The 19,971-nt window shown below is 46.6% G+C and overlaps 2 protein-coding genes across 5 annotated transcripts in view; one reads left to right on the top strand and one right to left on the bottom strand.

The window, feature by feature from the left end:
• The window catches only part of ft (cadherin-related tumor suppressor fat), a 127,175-nt gene that overhangs the window by 17,989 nt on the left and 89,215 nt on the right, over positions 1–19,971 (bottom strand). The window contains exons 5-11 of the mRNA XM_065425524.2: positions 13,360–13,677; positions 10,211–10,444; positions 7,906–8,107; positions 6,357–7,457; positions 4,313–4,493; positions 3,486–3,739; positions 1,224–2,954 (exon numbers count right to left, since the gene is read on the bottom strand). Of these exons, the coding sequence (XP_065281596.2) occupies positions 1,224–2,954; positions 3,486–3,739; positions 4,313–4,493; positions 6,357–7,457; positions 7,906–8,107; positions 10,211–10,444; positions 13,360–13,677 (4,021 nt within the window). The remainder of the gene's footprint in view (positions 1–1,223; positions 2,955–3,485; positions 3,740–4,312; positions 4,494–6,356; positions 7,458–7,905; positions 8,108–10,210; positions 10,445–13,359; positions 13,678–19,971) is intronic.
• The window catches only part of LOC135896966 (uncharacterized), a 123,631-nt gene continuing 118,172 nt past the window's right edge, over positions 14,513–19,971 (top strand). The window contains exon 1 of one of the 4 annotated variants that reach the window (XM_070535170.1): positions 14,513–14,611. The gene's annotated coding sequence lies outside the window, so the exon portion shown is untranslated. Of the gene's footprint in view, positions 14,612–15,586; positions 15,688–19,047; positions 19,093–19,971 lie in introns of those variants that run through there. The other 3 variants (XM_070535169.1, XM_070535168.1, XM_070535171.1) reach the window with 3 other exon arrangements.

The raw sequence follows: 19,971 nt of genomic DNA, 5'->3' as shown, positions 1-19,971 counted from the left end.
TGTTCATGGCTTTTTTTTTAGAAAAGCAATTGCTCACAGTTCCCAGAAACCCTGTCGTAACAAGACATTAAATTTAGTATCATAATTCCTCTCAAGCAGCAAAAGGAAAATTTAAACTACTGCTAAAGCAGGCTCTCATGCTGCCTTGCCAGCAGCCCGAATTGTCAGCTAAAGGACAAAGTTTGTGTCATTGCTGCTGACAAGCCTGTCGGGCTTATTCAGCTTATTCAGCAGTGATCAACTTGCTTTCACAAACCTGATATCAACAGTAACATATTACAGGCATCTTTGACATTCAAAAAAGTAACTTTTGTGCTCACTTTCACTCACACATTCTGATGGTGATTAAATCTAGTGTAATGAGAATGAAGGCTGCCAAAAATTTCAAACAGATGAGTGTTGATAAATGCTGATGACTTCCAATCAAATTCACTATAAAAGAAAGGAGATGGTGATAAATGGCTGGCATATCTGAGGAAAAAGATGAAATCGAGCTGTAGGATAAGTGCTGTTGTCTCTACTTGGCAGTACTTGAGCATGCTATTCCTATTTGTGATCACAACTAGTACGCAATGATGGCTAAGTCGCAAGTTTAAATTTGATTCTGACCTTCTCTGAAAGTCAGACCAGTTTTATTACTGCCTTTAATTTCAAAGATGTTTGGTGCAAAGGGAGACCCAAATGCATCAACCCGTCTCCACTAAAGAAAAAAAGTAGCAGCTTGAACAATTACCAGATACCCACTGTGATAGCTCTATGGCTATGGCCTTCTTTTACTGAACACAAGATAATAATAGGCCATGGTGACTGAAGTGTGATGAAGGTGGAATGCAAGAATGCTTGTGTACTGTATGTGCAATTTAAAGAGCTCTAGGTGGCCATATTGAGGACCAAGTGCTAACAGACGAGGGATAAGTGAAGAAAATAAAATCCTTTTATGTGGCTTAATTTATCTTTTTAAGAAGATGTAGTGAAAGTGCATGTGCAGTTGTACCTGTATGGCTATATGTGTACCGTTTTCTTTTAATAATTGTTTGGTAGTTACAAGCAGCACTGTTTGTCTTTTCTTTAATCATCACTTGTCTGTTGGCGCTTGGTTCCCAAGATGAATGTATGTCAACGTGCCTAGGTTTCCGTTCTTTTACCCTCCATTACAGCATTCCTTATAGCCCACTAAGCAGCTTAAAGACTTTAAGTCGCCATAAATAAATAATCATAATTACCAGATGATGGATGCACATCGAGAAGACCAGTTCCGTTGCCATCAGTAATGCTGTAAACTAATTCTGCATTGATGCCTACATCTTGTTCATCTCTCGCAGTGACTTGGAGCACAGACAGTCCAACAACAGCATTGTATGGCAGTGGTGAAAAGTATGCTGCCTTGTCAAATTTGGGCATGTGGTTGTTAGCATCAACAACATTGATGTAAATTGTAGCCTCCGATGACAGTGGTGGCTTCCCATGGTCTGTGGCCACTATGCGAAGGATGTGCTGGTTTTCTGGTGACGCCATCCCCCTTGGAGAACGTCTGTAGCGAAGTGGCTGCTTACTGAGCAGGCCACCAGAGGTAGGGTCCAAGCTGAAGAAATCAGATGGATGTCGAAGCGCATATGTCACGGCAGCATTGGGGCCAGCTTTGTCTGCGTCCATTGCCGATACATGGCCAATGAAGGCTCCTGCCTGCTGCAGCTCAGCAAGCCTGAACCTGTACACAGGCTGCAGAAACCGTGGTGCATTATCATTCATGTCATGAAGAGAGATAGTCAGTGGTGTCTCTGCTTTCCAAGAACCATCAACAGCGGCTACTTTAAGGAGGTATTCTTCGTGCAGTTCCCTATCCAGCAGGCCTGCAACGGTCACATTTCCTGAGTATGGGTCAATGGCAAATCGCTCGCCGGGGTTCTCTGTGAAACTGTATGTTGCATTTGCATTTTCAGCAGCGTCTCGGTCAGAAGAAGTCACTTGGATGACAAAGGATCCAATGGGAGCATTTTCAGTTACATTAACACTGAAGAGCCTGGTAAAGCGAGGTGGGTTGTCATTCTTGTCTGTAACAGTTACAACAACAGTGGCTGTGCCGGTTAAACTAGGACTCCCATGATCACTGGCTTCCACCAGAAATTGGTAGGAGGCAATCTGCTCGCGATCCAGGCGAGCTGTTGTGCGCAGTTCACCCGTATTGGCATTTAGTTCAAACGGCAGTGATGCAGTGCTCTCCTTTGCTGTCATGGGTCGTAGTTTGTATCTCACTCTTCCATTCTTGTCACTGTCAGGATCGCGTGCATAGAGTTTCGCAACCAGCTGACCTGGAAGCTGCTCCTCCCTTACTGAGGTATTGTACAGGTCTTGTTCAAACTCTGGAACATTGTCATTCACGTCAGTTAGCTCTATGTCGATCCTTGTTGCACTGCTTAGCATTGGGTCATCGCTATCACCAGCTGCCAGCCACAGTTGCATTCTGGGCATCGTTTCCAAATCAAGCACTTCACCGTGCACAACTCTGAGGTCTCCAGTTGTCGGATTTAATGCGAATGCGCCACCATTGTTTCCTCCTACAATGTGGTAGTTGATTCTGGCAGCAGGCCCAGCTTTGGGAGATGTCGCAGATATTGTCGTCAGCACTCGTCCTTTGCTTCCGATTCCACCTTCAGACAATGTAAGCCTGTTCATTGTGCCCGACTGGAACTTAGGGAACAGGTTGCCGCTGGCGATAGATGCACGAACACTGGCGCTAGACGACAGTGGAACTTTGCCTTGATCTGTGGCATGGATTTGAAAGTGGTAGGTGACATCCTTTTTCTGCCCTGCCGGCAACTTCTTGGCCAGTCGCACAATGCCTGTCTCCTGATTGATTTGGAACTTTTCCGCATCTGGTCCAGATAAGTGGAAAATCAGCCGTCCGTTTGCACCAGAGTCCATGTCTTGTGCCTGGGCGCCCAGAATAAAATGACCTGTGACAATAAAACAGTAGACGTTAACAACCTTTCACTGGCATGCAACTTTTTATAAGCAGCAAGAACATTAAAATCTCATGCCTAACTACATGCTTCTGAATTTACAAAGTACCTGCAATATCTTCATATGGATGCTAAGGGATTTCCTTTACATATATAAATTCAGGCTTAATGCACAAGTATTTTCCGATCTGTGAAATCGTTAAAGAAGCACTTATTCTATAACTTTTGATAATTTCAATGGGTGAGGTAAATGTCTAGCTGTGCCATAAAAGCATTGAAAATTACAGCAAAGAAAAAATAATTTTCTCGATTTCATTGCTCTTTGCTAGTCCTAATTAAAAACAGTGTAACCAATAAAGGTACAAACACAACGTTGCAAATAGACTAGGCCACGTTTTGCTGCCACCCTCTTTGTTCCTTACAGCAAGCAAATAAATGCAAAACAGAACTTGTCATTGAATATTGTGTTCTTAAAAGTTTAGTTACCTTGCGTATATTTTTAATATTATAGAATTTGTGGCTTGCCTGTATCAGATGTGTCCGGAATGACGACTGTCATGTTGTTTTCGTTGAAAACTGGCCTGTTGTCATTCTCATCTGTGACAAGGACAATGATCTCTGTAGCTGCCGTGTGGCGTTGTGTCAGACCGTGGTCTTCAGCAACAAGTTGAAGCACATAGCGTTCACACTCCTCATGGTCCATAGGGGCCTGGGCTGTAATAAGGCCACTATCCGGCTCCACTCGAAACTGGCTCGCATTCTCACCACGCAGGGAATACCTGGAATCACACATATACAGGCTGTGTTAACACATAATGCAATATTAGCAATATATTTAGTTGTCTATACTTTAGAATTTGGCATCAGTGCCGTGCAATCAAGAACTGAAACCTGTAATAGCTCTTCATGCTGTTATTGTTCATCAAAAATTAGCATTCTGTATACTGTTCTTGTTTTCTTACTAGTACATATGTAGGTACTAATATAATTGAGCAAGAATTAAAAAGATTCTGTTAAATTTACCTGCGCCGTGATTGGTAGCGATGCCTTCTCTTATGCTAATACCTTTCGGTGCCTTTTGTGTTCGTGAGTGGCTGCATTCGATGCTCCGCCAGGGGCGGAGTATTGCTTGACCACTCACAAATGCAAAAAGCGCTGGAAGGCATTAGCATCGGAAAAGGCATTGTTAGAAAATCGCGTCCCTGCTTTATTTTGTTCTCCCGCTGAATACAGTTCTGCACACAGCTGACATTAAATGCCTTGGCTTACGTCACAAGCTAAACATGCGTGTCATAAAACACAATCAAAGAGTGTACTAGGCACCATCATACCCTTCAGTATCTGTCACTAACCTGATCTGGGCATTCCTTCCAGTATCGGCATCAGTGGCTGTGATGGTTGTAAGAGGTGTGTTCACTGGTTGGTTCTCGGGCAGCGTAACAATGTAGCGACTACGTTCAAACCGAGGGGCATTGTCATTGATGTCACTCACAAGAACGTTAACTGTTCCTGTTCCAGTCTGCCTTGGGCTGCCTGCAATTCAACGTAAGAAATTTCATTTGTTAGAATAAATGTCAGCGAGTCAATGCCGTCTTCGATGCACTAGCATTTCTAGTTCCCACTCTCATTTCACATTCTGCTCAAAAGCACACTCCCATGCACAGTATCATTTTTAAGGCTTAGAGGGACTGGCAATTGATTTCTAAGGCTTGATGGAATATGGTTATAATGGCGCCATGTTCCATCAAGCCAGCAACCAAATAGCCCATCTAACTGCTATGATTTCTGAGGGCCTATTCCATTGTAGTGCACCAAGAAACTTTCTATATCAAAATGTTCAGACCTAGAGCTGTTACTTTTAAAAGTGCATGAAAAATCACAAAATTTCTCAAGATCAAGTACCCAGAAGTTGGCAACACTGACTGTTAACAGTAATGATGATGGCACGCAGCAAAATGTGAGAAACTGGAAACAAGTACAGTTAAAGCATGGTAAGCAGCAGTTAAAGCAATTTTAGACAGATGGTGTAATTCCAGCCTTGTCAACTGTCTGCAATAAATAACAGGCTGCTGCAATAGCGTCTGTTGTTAATATAAGGCTTTTTTATTGCTGATTGCGATGCATCCTGGTTCCATTTAATGGTGGCACTTTTGAACACTACACTATCATCACCCATTATTTTTTTGATCAAGCAGACATAATGAGCAAGTAGCAGTATATAAACCTCAAGGAAATGCAAATGGATGTGCACACGGAAGTAACATGTGAAGAGTAGTTGGAGGGGGCATGGCTGAAGTAGTAGAGAAGTGGAGAAGGATAGAAGCAATGGGAGAGACTGTAAAAGATTGTTGTTAAAGGGCAAATGGAGTTTATGCATTTGGAACGTGCCAAGCATGCTGTGCTACTAAGTGCGCAACCAAAATGTTCACTCTATCACTGTTAGTGCTAATGCATTAGTTAATATCTCAGGAAAGACCTAAAAAATATTCCATTTTTGTTGTTTCTTTGATGACAAAAGGTGTTCAAAGCATGGTTCGCTGCACCCCCAATGAAACTTGAAAGCATACAAAAGGATCTATTGGAACAACTGCAGAGGTGCATTGGTGTTACTCATTATGTATACAAAGCATGTCTGTGGCATGGAATTTGAAAGGTGATCTGTATATTTGTGTGAAGCTGTGGTAACCAAGTTAATTTGAAAGCATAAAAATGGGTTGTTGAACTAGACTCAACTGATATCATGTACTGAAACTGAGTTCAGAGCTCTCTTTTCTTGCATGTAACATTGCTTTTCTTGTGTGTTAAATTGTGTATGGCACTTAAAGCACTTATACAAATCATGATTATAGCAACTGCAAATGCAAGATACTTTAGTCACTGTAAACATCACTCTAGGGTCACCTGAATAACCCGAGTCAGTGAAGAGTTCCATGATGACCAAAAAATTTAGATACCCGTGATCAATGTTCTGACAAGCTTTTACGTAACAAGATACGTAATGCATTATGCATCTGATTTTTGGAGTATGCCTCCTGAATGTGCTACCTTAGCGTCAGGATATTATGCAATATAGTGTGTTCTGTAACTATATAACAGAATGCCAGCAAATTTTACTGTGACTATGTGATTAGCACATAGTTTCGGACATTTGTTGACACAATGTAAGTGGTGTATATTATTAAGAGTATGTTCTGTTCTTTCAAGCAAATTATGATTATGAGAAAACATTTATCCCTTCATCTTACAGTGAAACGACAATTTGACATCTGAAAGTCTTGCATGCATTTTGGTCAGTCAGATTGGAATAATTGGTCATGTTACAGCTGCATTTGCTGTTAAAATATCTGCTAGTCTTTCACATTTAATTTCTACCATATAGGGCAGAGCAGAACTCACCAGAGTCCACTGCAAGGACAGTGAGCTGGTATCGGTCCTTGACTTCTCGGTCCAGTGATTGCACGAGGGAGAGCTTACCAGTAGAGCTGTTCACACGAAACAGTCCCTGAGTGCTTTCTTCCAGACGGTAATAGAGTGGACCACTGGGCACATGGTCTGCATCATGTGCACTGAGCGTGAGGAGCACCACAGGCGTAGCTGCATTTTCCACAACATGCAATTCATAAGGAGAGTCCACAAATGTTGGAGCATTATCGTTCACATCTGTCACAGCTATAGTCACAGTGGCTGTGTCAAAACGCAGCTCTGTGCCTCCAGCACCAGCACAATCTTCCGCCTGGACGGTGAGTAGATATCGTGTCCGGCGCTCGTAGTCAAGGGCTCGGCGTACTCGTAGCACACCAGTGTCCTGGCCGACTTCAAAGTCATGGTTCGGGTCACCCGCGATGATAGAGTACCGCACCTGACCTGAAGCACCTTCATCTTGATCAGTGGCAGACACCTGAAGCACACTGGTTCCAAGGCTAGCATTCTCAGACACTGCCGCGCTGTACTGTCGTGGATCAAATACGGGACTGTTGTCATTTTCGTCAAGCAATATTACCCGTAGCCTTTGGGAGGCAGAGCGTACAGGATGACCCCGGTCTCGAGCTGTCACAAGTAGTTCATAACTGGCCCTCTGTTCCCGGTCCAAGGGACCTTTGACACGAAGCAGGCCATCGACGGGGCCTAGTGAGAAGCTGTGTTCTGGTGACAGACTGTACTCCACGTAACTGTTTCTGCCTTCATCACTGTCCACTGCTTTGACTGCCATGACGATGCTGTTTGCTGGCGCATTCTCTTGCACACTGGTCACATTTGGTGTGACAAACTCAGGCACCATGTCATTGACGTCCTTGAGCACAATGGTCACCTGGACACTGCTCGAAAGGCGGCGATGAACTTCTATGGCTTGGTCGGTTGCCCGCACAATAAGGCTGTACAGTGACTTCTTTTCTCGATCCAGTGGCATACGTGTTATTATGGTCCCATTTGCTTCGATGGCTAGATGGCCATCGGGGTCGCCCTCAACTATACTGTACACGATACGTCCATTGTCACCTGCACATTAAGACAGACAGCTTAGAATGAGCACACTGAACCTCATAGCATTTGCTGCCTGAAAATTTCACATTTTAGCCACCTCAACAATACAACAGTAGTGTTATGGCTTTCTTCATAATATTTTATGTAGCAATATTGCTGCTGACATGACTACTACAATTAGTACATGTGCTGTCTTATTGTAGACCTAAATAATATCGGCCATGACGTGTTAAAAAAAAGCATTGATAATCTGAGCTAGTGGTGATTTCCCAAGCTATCTAATGCTTCCCACCTGCAACAGGCAAGACCACAGTTGCAGCTATTACTGTCTACAGTGAGCCCAACTCATTTGTTTACAGCAAGGCTTCTATTTGCTTACAGTTAACAGCTCCTGCTCAACACTACATTATTGGGATGGAGTTATGGTTTCACTTACACTACTTATGCACGCCTGTGCACTTACCCGAATCAAGGTCTGTAGCACTGACACGCAGTAAACTGGATCCGACTGTGACATTTTCAAACACCTCGTCACTGTAGCTCATGGGGTCGAACAAAGGTGCATTGTCATTCAAATCCATCACATTCATGTATACAGTAGCAGTTGAGGACAAGCTCGGTGTGCCAGAATCTTGCGCTTGTACAACCAACACATAGTGCTGGTGCTGAAATAAAAAACAGATAATAAAAAGTAAGTTGATAGTTCCCTATAAAAAGGTTGCATAAAATATATCCACCATATAGCTGTGCATCAGTGCTTGATGCCATTTTGTGCTGTCTTCTTCAAGGTGCTTGAAACTATCCCACATAGCACACAACACATACATATATGCTCTAACATTTGATTTAGCTTCTACAGATTGTAAGTGAAACCTCGTTACTGCGAACACCACATTAACAAACTTTTCAGAAATCCCCTGCCGACTTCATATGGTACCCCCCCCCCCCCTCCCAAGTGTAAAAATATTTCATTACTACGAACTTTAAAGTGCCAAACTTTTCATAATAATGATCGTTATTCAGTTTCTGTGCCATGTTAATAGCACCTCAGTACTACGAACTAATATACCAGAATCTGGGGATTCTTAGATTTTTGTGTATCCTTCATGGCAGCTGAAACAGTTGGCTAGCAGACGACAAGGCACAGATAGTGGTCACTGCGGTGCATGGGTTTGGAAAACCTCAGATGGCACTAGAAAAGAAACACATGATATATATATGCATATATTTTTAGTCTATTGCAGAGGCGACGACGCTTTGGGTTTTGCAAGCGAATGCTCCGCCCACGTATGGTCCCTAGAATATTGCCCAGGCGAGTGTCGCCTAGCAAAGGAGGCCTGTCTCTTCGTTTTAAGTGCGCGGTGAAATGTCACCTCCGTACTCGCAGGGATACCACACCATCACACTTTGCACTTTCCCGACAGTGTTGTTAACGCACAGTTGCACTTTGGAGCAGTTCAGGTGGCCGGCTCGAGTATGACATTTGCAGTGTCCGCGGCAAGGAATGTGAAAAACAAACAAGAAACGTTGTGCTTTGTTGGCAACATGGAGCTTCCTTTTTTGTCAGTAGTTTTCTTCAGCGTCAGCTTCTGCTTTTCGCATGTCACTTTTACTTATGGTGCTTCAGTGGTGCGTGGCAACGGAATCTATCCAAATAGCAACGGTCAAAAAAATGGCAAGGAAATAGCGGGCCGAGAGCCAACAGCGACATTTTCGTGGATAGCTCAAATGGTGACGACTTATGAACTGATGCATTGATGGGCGGAATGGTTAACTTTTGGGCTTCAACTAGAATGACCTTTCAGAATAACGAAAGATTTTCAGCGGTCCCGTGTGATTCTTTGTATAGAGATTTGACTGCTACATGCATAAAAAGCCAGTAATGCCACAACTCTACCTTTTTTTTTTCTAATAAATAAATTGTAATTTTGACTGCTAATCGGATAATGGCAGATTTTGTGTAAGCTGGCATATTCTTGAATGACTCTGGACTTAGGATAAAAACATATGTACAGGACGCACATTTTCTCTCATGTGACCATGCATGTGTAGAAAAATGTGAACACATGAACTTTTTATACAACCTCCTGCAATTTGGTCCCTCATTAAAATATTGATAGCCAATTATTTGTAACATTTGGTATGGTGGGAAAAGTTAATGCAGAGTCACAGAGCTGTAGTTGTGGAAAATCTCTCAAATCGTAGATCAACTAATGTGAAAAATCGGCAACAATCACTGCACCACAAGCTAACACTCTACTCAGTTAAAACGAATTAAAAGTACTGAAGTTCTGTATAAGCTCGTGTAAGTGCCGCAACCGTGTAAAGGCCCGCACCCGCGACTTGTCAGCCCAAAAAGTGGGGAAAAGAAACTTTCCAACTGAGAAGCAGTCGCTTTCGGTGCTCCGATACCGAATGCACGTCGACGAATTTTTGCACGATGTGTACTTCCCCGTGCTGTTAATGGATGGCTAGAGCCAGGGTGTGCACAAGATCTGGGGTGTGCAAAAGTCGCCGGAAAGGTTCGGTCCCGTGCAAGAGCCGCACCTCGTCAAAATTGTGGAAAAAAATGTGCAGCCCTTACACAACCCTGTACATATTAAGACGCAGCAGGAGGGCAAAAAATAATGACTCTGATGGCATGTGCCAATGCATCGTTTCAAAGGGGACGCTCATGTCATCATTACCAGCTGAAAAATGGCTGCCACAGCTGAGAATCTTGCACTATGTAAAAGCAAATGTGTATGAACGCCACCATGCCTGCATACCTGTTCATAGTCCAAGTGCGATGTGAGCGTGAAAACACCAGTCTGAGGGTTCAGGGAAAAGACGTCGTTAGCCCAGTCGCTGAGCACCGAGTAGCTGACTTGCCGGTTGAGCCCCATGTCAGTGTCCGTGGCAGACACAGCTCCAACCTGTGCACCCCTTTGTGTGTCCTCCCATAAGTCAAATGAGTAGGCAGCTTCCCCAAACAGTGGCAAGTTGTCATTTGTATCCAGTACCTGCACGAATACCACAAGATGGCTCTGCTGAGACAATGTTACCGTGAAGTACACACTCAAGGTGTGGAGCAGTTTGTACAAACCCACAAATACTAATTGTTAGCACCATTTAATGACCTTATTGTTAAGCTTATTCCTTAGGCAAACAGACAAGCAGACAAATAACATCTGCTGTAGCCTTCCAGTTTATTCAAGAAAAGAATACAACAAAAAGCTAATTTTCTGCCTTACAGACTGATGTTTAGATGCTACCTTCCTGGAATATCCTTATCCTTTCTTTAGACACTATCTTAAACACTTATGAATACCAAGTTAGAAAGAAGACAAATAATATTCATTGCCTGTGCAAGATGTTTTGGAAAGGTAGGTACCAAGTATGTGCCATGCATTTCTTGCACAGGTTTATATCCCTCTGAAACAGACCACAGACTCATCAATGAATTTTTTCGCTATTGTCCTGGTAAGATAGCGTGATGATCCAGCATTGCTTACATGAGCAGTGTATTTTCATTCAGAATCTCTCTATGTCACTGATCACAGTTGCATCATCTACAGATTCACATGGCTGGGCCACTTCGAGGCACTCACACTGCAGATGAACGAGAAGAAAGGGGGTTAACCGAGGGGCCCAACATTTATTAATTATAGCATAAGAAACCAACAAACAAAGACACGAAGGACAACACAGGGCGTAATGCAAAGACGCGAGATCATTCCCCATCTGCGGCAAGTTGTTTTTTCATCCACTTTCATTTCTATTAATTTATCATTGCTTTAATTCAATTAGTAAGTACAAGTAATTTCCCCTGTGGTGTTCTTCGTGTCTTTATTGGTTGGCTTCTCAAACTGCAGATGTTTTAAAACTTATTGTGCGCAAACAAACAGGGACGAAGAATAGAAGAAACACAAGGATGAGCGCTTTCTAACAACTGAGTTACAGTTGTTAGAAAGCGCTCGTCCTTGTGTTTCTTCTATTCTTCGTCCCTGTTTGTTTGTGCACAATAAGTTTTAAGATGAATTTGTTCCAACTAGGCCGACTCGCAGTCTTGCTGCAGATGTTTGTTTAGATAACTGAGAAATCCAACTAAAGGAAATGTGTGCAAAACAAGCTTGGGTTACTTTGACTCTAGTAAGCCAGTATATGATAGGTGAATTTTCTTTTTACCTCAACAAAATTTTAAATCTAAGTACATGTTACAATTGTAACTTGTCGAGCTGGATTACTCAAAAATGCAATGTCACTTGCAATCGAAATCGAAATGTGTAAATGACTAATTAAGAAAATTCCACTATTTAATTAACAGTCTTATGGCTAACATAAGGACACATATTGCAAGTCACAAATTTGAACTAGTTATTCTCAAGTCATGTGCACTTTAAAAAAAAAATGATAGTAGCAGCTGCACTAGCAAAAACTGGCACACCGCATTCAGAATAAATACATCGCAACCGCTCGTGTGCGTGACTGTGTGTTTGTGGAGCGAAGTTTTTGCGGTAGACCAACACCTACGAACGCTGTCGCGATCAAACAGCGCTTCCCCCGACGGCTTTTGCGCAAATTGGCCTCGGCAGTCGTCGTCACGAATTTCAGAGGTCAACCCTTGGAGCCAGCTTCTCCGCCAGGCACCTACCGGTTTGACGCCCGCTCGGCCGCCTTTGCCCCGCGAGTCGAGAAAGAAACGCGCACCAATATAAACCAGTGTCACGGCGCCCTCTTCCTGTGAACGGCTGTAAACACGCGTGAAGCAGCTAGCCTCGAGGCACGTGCGCGCTTGTACACCGGTCGTGGAGCCAGTTTCGGGGCTTTGTGCACGGCTCGGTCGGAGAACGCCCAGTTAGTGCGCCTACGGGACTGGAGCAATAAAACGCACACGGGATCGATTTATGGGCTCTGAAAATGAACATCGTGTTGGGACGCTCGCGCAACTCTCCAAAGAGGAGCAGCCTCGCATTTATGCCGAGCAAAAAGGAAGGCGCGCCACCATAGCCGTAGGTAGCCACGTGACAGCCGATCGGACTGCTCTCGAACGGATCGTCGTGACCCAGAGACGATCGCCACGAGTTCGATGCCGCTTGTGCCCGTGCGGCGAGGCGAGTTGGTGGCGCTGGGTTGACAATGAATGCCGCCAGTCTAAAGACGTCGCGGAAAATGGAGCACGACGCGTGCATTACGTCGGGCGTTTAAATGCACCGATTACTGTTTGGTTCCACTCGAACGCTTCTGGATCGTTAAGCCTAGAGAGCGCGTAATGTATAGCAGCAAACTGCAGGGTTTTAGCGGCAGCACAAAATTTTTTTGGCCGATGTTAACCCGATTTGTGAGTTAATGTGCCTAGTTTTACTGCGTACAGTTAAAGGTTTCGGTTCAGATTCTGGGCCGGAGCACCACGCTAGTGTTTTAATTAAAAGTTCGCAGTAGTAGTGTAGTAGTAGTAGTAGTATAAGGCTTTTATTTAGCCCGAAATTACAGGCCGAGCATATCGGCCGCCTGGGCGGCCAGACGATGCTGCTCTTCTTCCCCTTCAGCGCCAAGCCAGTCGGTCCAGGTGGTGATGGAAAGGGAAGCTAGTTCGTTAGTTAATCGCAATGGCGTATCGTCGCCGCTGGAGTATTTATGTTGCAGTTCATGCCTTTCTGTTCATTCTAAACCGGGTGCCCAAAGCAAAACTCTGATGTGGCCGCAGGATGGACGTTCTAGTCGCACGAACTGTGCCGCAGCCGTCACGTACGAACCGAAAACAATGTGGTCGCGGCATGAGGCCCTGCGAGTACAAGACGACCACGTGCTGGCTAAGTCCAACGCGCTCCACGTATCGTCATCTTGCTTGATGTCAAGCAAGATGCCGGGGCTTACGATAGTTGCGCGCGATCGAAGACTGCTCAAGTCACTTGAGCAGTCGAATCGCGAGACTTGCCTCGATGGTGACCAAGGCCTCCTGCGACTGGACTCCGTCGGTGGCGGATACGTGGAACTGATGCTGCGCCTGCAGCTCCCGGTCGAGGGGCTCTGCCAGGACCAGGGCACCGCTGAGAGGGTCCACTTCGAAGCGGCCGCTCGAGTCCTGCAGCTGTCCGGCGATGCCGAAGCGCACGCCGCCTTCCAGGTCGGGGTCGCGCGCCTCGAGCACGGCCACCGTGGTGCCCACCGGAGTGTCCTCGGACAGGGAGAGCGCGTACGGACCGTTCTGGAACCGCGGCGGGCTGTCGTTGCGGTCCAGCACCGTCACCGTCACCTGTACAGCACAGAAGACATGGATCACGCCGGTGGTCACAGGCAAAATCAACAGTCGCGTCTGCATATATAGAACACTATAATACCCACAGCAGTGGCTATGTTCCTTCGGCTTCCGAGCACGAGATTCGTGCTGCGTTCCCGTCCGCACTCCGATCGCAGCGGCCGTGTACCCAACATTGGATGCAACAAAGAAGTTAATTCGGAGAGCTCCAGTATGGCCTCTCTCAAAGTTCCCGACTGTGTCGCTTGGAACGTTAAAAACAGGCAGGCGCTGTGGATGAAATATCTCATCACTCTTCTTGCGCTCTGCAATTTTGAGAACTTTTGAGGCATAATTCAGTCAAAAAGACAATACCTTGTCTGAGCCACTTCGGCGGTTGAATATTACATACAGCATTCAATCCACCTCGCATGTAGGGCATAGACAAACATGTGAGAAACATATACCTAAACATTGGCTGAAGTTACCACAAAATTTCTATCGCAATAAAACGCTCGTGTACTTAGGTGCTTTTTAAAACACTTCAGGCGGTCAACATTAATCCGTACGGCGTGCATCATAATCAAATCGTGGGTTTGGCCCGTGGAACCGCAGATTTTAATTAAGTGTTTTAATAGTTGATTCTGGAGTCCTGATAGCAATGCTGGTGAGTGTTTTTGGTGAACGTGTAGCGACTGACGCGAGAATGCGCACTTAGGAAGGTTCAGCTAGATGATGAAAAAAAGGCTGGCTGAGCAGCACGCCGGGTCTTCGCTATCGGGTGGAATCGATAAGAGGCCCTTCGCGGGACTCTCTGGCCTGCTGCCAGCCTTTGGGCGTTCGGCTGTACCGCCCAATGTGCGGGTGCCAGAGCTGAGCTGCTTTATAGCTGCACACATTTTTACGCGATTCAGGGTGTCTTAACGTGGCCAAGAGTCCAATCGGAAACTCGGTATGTCCAAGCGCACAGGTGTCGTGGCCTGGTTTATTATTTCTTTTTCGCAAAGCTAGTGTGTTTGTTGATACTCTCGTTGCACGAGCACTGCGCTCTGGTTGTGTAATTGTTTAGTGTTTTGTTAGATGCACATTGTAGCCCACTGCACTCAAGAGCCTTTCGCTCATCTAAGCGATTTTTTTCTCACTCGGAAATAAACACTTACTGTTTTTGGTGCGTATCTTGGCGAGTGTTGCAGGGAAACGAAGTGACAGAATTTTCAAAACATAACGCCTCTCGCACAGATTTACTTGACCATCGCCTCTGAGATCGGGCGTCGCGGCGCGCGCGACTCAACTTCGGAGGCCATTAGAGGTTGATCGGAGATTAGTGCATCAGTAAAGGGGGATTGCACTCCATGAAAACTTCAGCAAATGCGCAACCTGATAACTGTTGGAGGCTTCTAGTGCACGAAGGCCACCAAAATATCCGAAAAAGCCACGAGACCCGTGACGTCACAGACGTCGCCGGCTTCGAGCCTAGGCACGAAATTCAAGAACGGAAGGTCCGACTTCATTTTCTCTGCTAACAATCAGCATTATACTGCAGATAAGTGCAAATAGCTTGCTAGAATACCCTCATCAGTCTAAGCTGATGATAATTACAGTCCCTTTAATAGTTCTCACATAACGATTCGTAGCAGGACTTAAACCAAGTTATGCTAGTCTGCTCGCCTTATTAGAACCGTATCACATTTTCCTTCCACCAAAGAAGGCGTACTGAGCGTTCCCTATTGTTTTCGTTCAATCCCCGGACCAGCCTTGCACGTCCTGATGTGACTGCCCGGAAGATATATTGTGACGTCACAGTTTGAGGCAACGACTGAACAATGATTCAGTGTTAGCTATTAGACAGGAATCACGTGCAACTCAAAAGTGAATCGGCGTTTGAAATTAAACCTCTCGTAGACTTTTTCCTGTTTGAATGGACATAAATTTTTGACGTCACTCAATGATGTACTCGCTGTCGTGGTGTGGGCCATTTTCTGCTCGAATCATCTCGGACGTCCCACCAAACACGGAAGCACGGAAAGTGTAATGTATTAGCCATTCTGGCTTTGTTCAGTCCCTTTTATTTTGTTTCAAAAAACTTACAAATGTTTCTTTATGTAGTGCAACGCCCCCCACCCCCAACCTTTCTTTCTCTTTTTGTGTGTGCGTGTGTGATCAATGAGTGGTCAGTACTCCCAGAAATCGATGACGTAGCAAGTAATCGGTGCGAGTTTCGCACAAGATGTCCTTTATTTGTGCTTATTTTCCCGCTCACTCCTGCGTGAGATGTCGGTAAAGTGACACGTATATGACGCCTCTCTCGAGTAACACACCAAACTAAACTGAATTGCTTGTGTTCGTTTTAATCAAGCAGCCATGCATGGCACGCCGGCGGACGGCACTCACGCGTGGCAATTAACCTTTGCCCCGAAACGCACTGCGCACGACGGCGCGCCCGGCGTTCGATAACGCCAGCAGGAAAGAAAAAAAAAGAAAAAAAGCTAAAGATTCCCCCACAGCCGTAATCCACGTATTCCGGGAACCGCGCAGCTACGGCGCGCCATGTGATACGCGTTGCCGTTGCCGTGCGCATATAGCGTGCTCCATTCGCTCAAGCGCGCGCACGAATGCGGTGCACGCTTTCCGAGACGAGCGTCCGCTTGAGCCTCTTTCCTTTATTTTTTTTTTCTTCCGTGAAAGGAAGGGAGGGGAGGTGGGGGGGGAGGCGGCCATTCTCACAAAGAAAAAGTGGGGAAATATTTCGTGAAGCGGGGTCCAAGGGCGCTAGTTGCCTCTTCCTCTGGTAACCGTACTTGTTCCGGGAACGACTAGTGATGGACCGGTGCACGAGGCGGCATGTGGCCTCCGAGACTGGCGCCGCGCGCTTTAGCTGTTCGGCAGTCGGGTGTGTACTACGCGACGCGATATGGCTCGTCGTTGTCGCCTTTATCGCGCGCACATGCCGTGCATTCTTCACTTAAGTGTGAGGAGGAGAATGCGAACTTCACAAAACAAAAAGTGTAGACTTCTTTTCTTTTCTTCTATTTTCTTTTTTTGCTTCTTTTATGCGGGTAAAAAAGTATGGGGAAGAGAGTCTGCGCTGGCTGCCTCCTCGTTCGGCGAAGCGATCGATCCTGTTCCGGTAGCACAATAAGCCGACCCTGATTCTCGCCGGTCACGAGAGCGCTTCCTCCCACGGCTTCTCTACCTCTCTCCCCACGGCCATTTTTTCTTATCTCATCGCTCGTTCCGAGTGCTGCTTTTCATTCCTTCGTTTTAAACGCGCGGGCCTCGGAGGAGTCGTCGGACGCCACTTGCGAGCCAACACCCCCTTGGCTTTCATCCATCATCATCGGCAAACGCTCGCACGTGAGAGTGATTGTCTCCCCCACTACCGTCTACTGCACCTCTTCCCTATCTCGCCGACGACTTTCTCTCCCACCGGCACTAAGCTGCTGAACCATTTGTGCACGGTGAACCGGCCTCTCGGGCATTCGCTGACAAAACGCTGCGTTCGGGAGCAACAGCATTGGGTCCCTCTCTGAGTACTTCGTTCTATCCAGTTGAAGGGCTTCCTCCAGGAGAATGTGGCTGTCTTTTGCGGTACGCTTGCACAGGTGCGGAACTCGTACAGCGGGCAGCCATAGCGCGCCTATTCATTGTACGGTTATTGAAGGCGAATAGAATGGTGTCATCGCGCCAGCAACGCGGACTTGCTCTTATTTCTACTCGATTTTGTTGAGCGACAGTCTCGCCATTCAGAGAGTCGTTGCAAACCAAGGAGCCTGTGGTGTGGTTGTTGCGAATAGGACGACAGAACGGTAGTTGCGCTATGTTTACTGTTTATCGGCCATGTCATGCTGTGCACGCCGGCCCTGGCCAGACCACCGAAGCTAAGGAGCATAGGGCTCCATCATTGTACTTGCCAATTATACGAATTTATACCACAAGCAAACATCGAGCGCTAATTCCCTTTTGCAGCAGAAGCGTACAGGTGCCCGTCCTGAACGATACGGTGTCCGCTACAGCAACCCGCCCCCGCCGCCTTAATAGCAAGCACTTTTGTGTTGTTCTTTGTCACTGGTGGCGTAGGCAGAAATTTTTCCGGGAAGAAGAAGGGGGGTGATGGGCAGGCCGCATATTAAAACAAGCGTTTTGGGAGGCGGGCGTGGGAAGTCACTTCCTTGCTAGGCCACTGTTTCTTACCGTGACGTGTTATTTATAGCTCTTGCGTTGTCGACAGTAAGCTTCTGTAAACACAGTTCCTGAAACCTAACGCACGCGAGCATAAACTTCTGTCAGCGCTGCAAAATAACTGATTTACAGTTTATGCGGTGAATGAACGAAAATTTCCGACATGGCCAATTTCTGGCAAGCAAATGTTTTCCACGGTGCCCCGAGCTGCGTCGGCAATCTCGGAGGCTGCTTTCGAGCGCGAAACCGAAAGCCTGCTTGTCCTATGCACTTGCACACACGTGCAGCTCACTTCTGCAGCGATCTCGCAGCCGGCCATTATCCCGTCGCTATACATGGCAGCCACTGACGTCTCGTATAACGTACAGTCGCGGTCAAAAATACGCGGCCCACGGCTCCAGTCGGCGGAGCGGCCGCGAGCCGCACCGCGGCGCTCGCGTCGGCGCTGCGAGAGTTTGCGCTCTGACGACAGGTATCTCCCTCGCTCTCGGGCGGATACGTAACACGGTTGATAAAGTTCAAGTGCATCGTTCAGCTGTTTCGAGATAGCGAGGGAGATACCTGTCGTCAGAGCGCAAACTCTCGCAGCGCCGACGCGAGCGCCGCAGTGCGGCTCGCGGCCGCTCCGCCGACTGGAGCCGTGGGCCGCGTATTTTTGACCGCGACTGTACAGCATAGCAACACTGCGCTGCAGTCCGGTATGTTTGCGGTGCCCCACCACTCCGCTATAATCCTCGAGGCTTGGCCATCGGCCGTTCGCAGCGACTCCTTTTAGCACTTGAAACCGAGGCCTTCATAACACCGCGGGTAAGGGCGTTTGGGAGCGCGTCTGCTGATTCCTTATTCGGAAGCGCGCCTCTGCACGGAACCCTTCTGCCGTTGCTGCCGACTCTAAAGCCACGCGGGGGACCGGTTCGCGAAATCTTCTCGCACCCTGCATCCTCGGTAAGGCACGGCCGCGTGTTCTTCGACCAGGCGCGATGCCACACCTAGGCAGCTTGGCAAACCCCGACGCGGAGGCGTCTGGGACGACCTGACCGGAGGGGATCTTACGCACACAGGCGCACGTGTGTGCGCGTTCGTATGCGGTGGCCCGTCGGGCACACACCGGAGCCCTCGGCGACTCCCTTTCGAAACGCAGAATGTGCGCACGACGAGGAGAGACGAGAGGAGCGTACAACACGCCGTCTCGGCAGTACCGTGCAGCATAACGAGAGCTACAGCACCGGACAAAGCGGTCACCGTTGCGCGGCAGTCAGTATTGAATGTGATTGTGATTGAATGAATGTGATTGTATTGAATTGATTGTGATTGATGTGAAGTTGATTGTTATCGAATGTGATCCGGCATTAAGTAACAAAGCGAACAAGATGCGGTCAATGGAGGATTAAATTGGTTGATCAGGCTAGGAAGCTCGTGGGTATTGTTCACGTAGTACAGTAACTGCAGATCTCTGGAAGGCCTTTGTCCCGCAGTGGCCTTAATTTGCCTGATGACGGTCAAATTAGACATGCGCAATGGTGTGCCAACAAAGTGCTTTAGCTACATCGGGGCCGCTTCAGATTCTGTCCTGCTGCCATTACTTGTTTGCGAGCACAGACTTGCGTTAGCGTTACCCATCTTATGGGCACCACTTCTTTCTTTCATCAAAGGATATATCGAGGTTCGTATCCGTCGCCCTTCTGAAGAAATTGAATATTGCTATGAATTTTTGATTAATTGAGAGGCTTTTCCCATTTATTATTATTATTATTATTATTATTATTATTATTGTTGTTGTTGTTGTTGTTGTTGTTTTCGTCGTCGTCGTCGTTGTTGTAGATAGTAGCAATAAACAATGAATTTGAAGACCGGCTGCCAACTAGTTTGCACTAGTGAAGAGCACTTTTCAAGAGCAGGGGAGCTCAAAGTACACCTCGCGACCCGTGTGTTCTCATCTGTCCACGCGCTGCTCGCTACCGGCTACTTAGTCGGAACAGTGATTTCTCATCACAATCGCCCACGCACATTACTGTGTCTGTTTCTGCCGCTAATTTTCATTACAGATAACAGCCAGTCAAGAGACCGTTCTCATTACAGGACAGTTTGCCCTTGCTGCCACCTTACGCGAACGTATGCGCCGTAGAGAGCACA

This window comes from Dermacentor albipictus, chromosome 3 (assembly GCF_038994185.2).
Source record: "Dermacentor albipictus isolate Rhodes 1998 colony chromosome 3, USDA_Dalb.pri_finalv2, whole genome shotgun sequence".
Taxonomy (NCBI): domain Eukaryota; kingdom Metazoa; phylum Arthropoda; class Arachnida; order Ixodida; family Ixodidae; genus Dermacentor; species Dermacentor albipictus.
The sequence above is the reverse complement of the archived record's forward strand: the minus strand, read 5'-3'. Positions and strand labels throughout refer to the sequence as shown.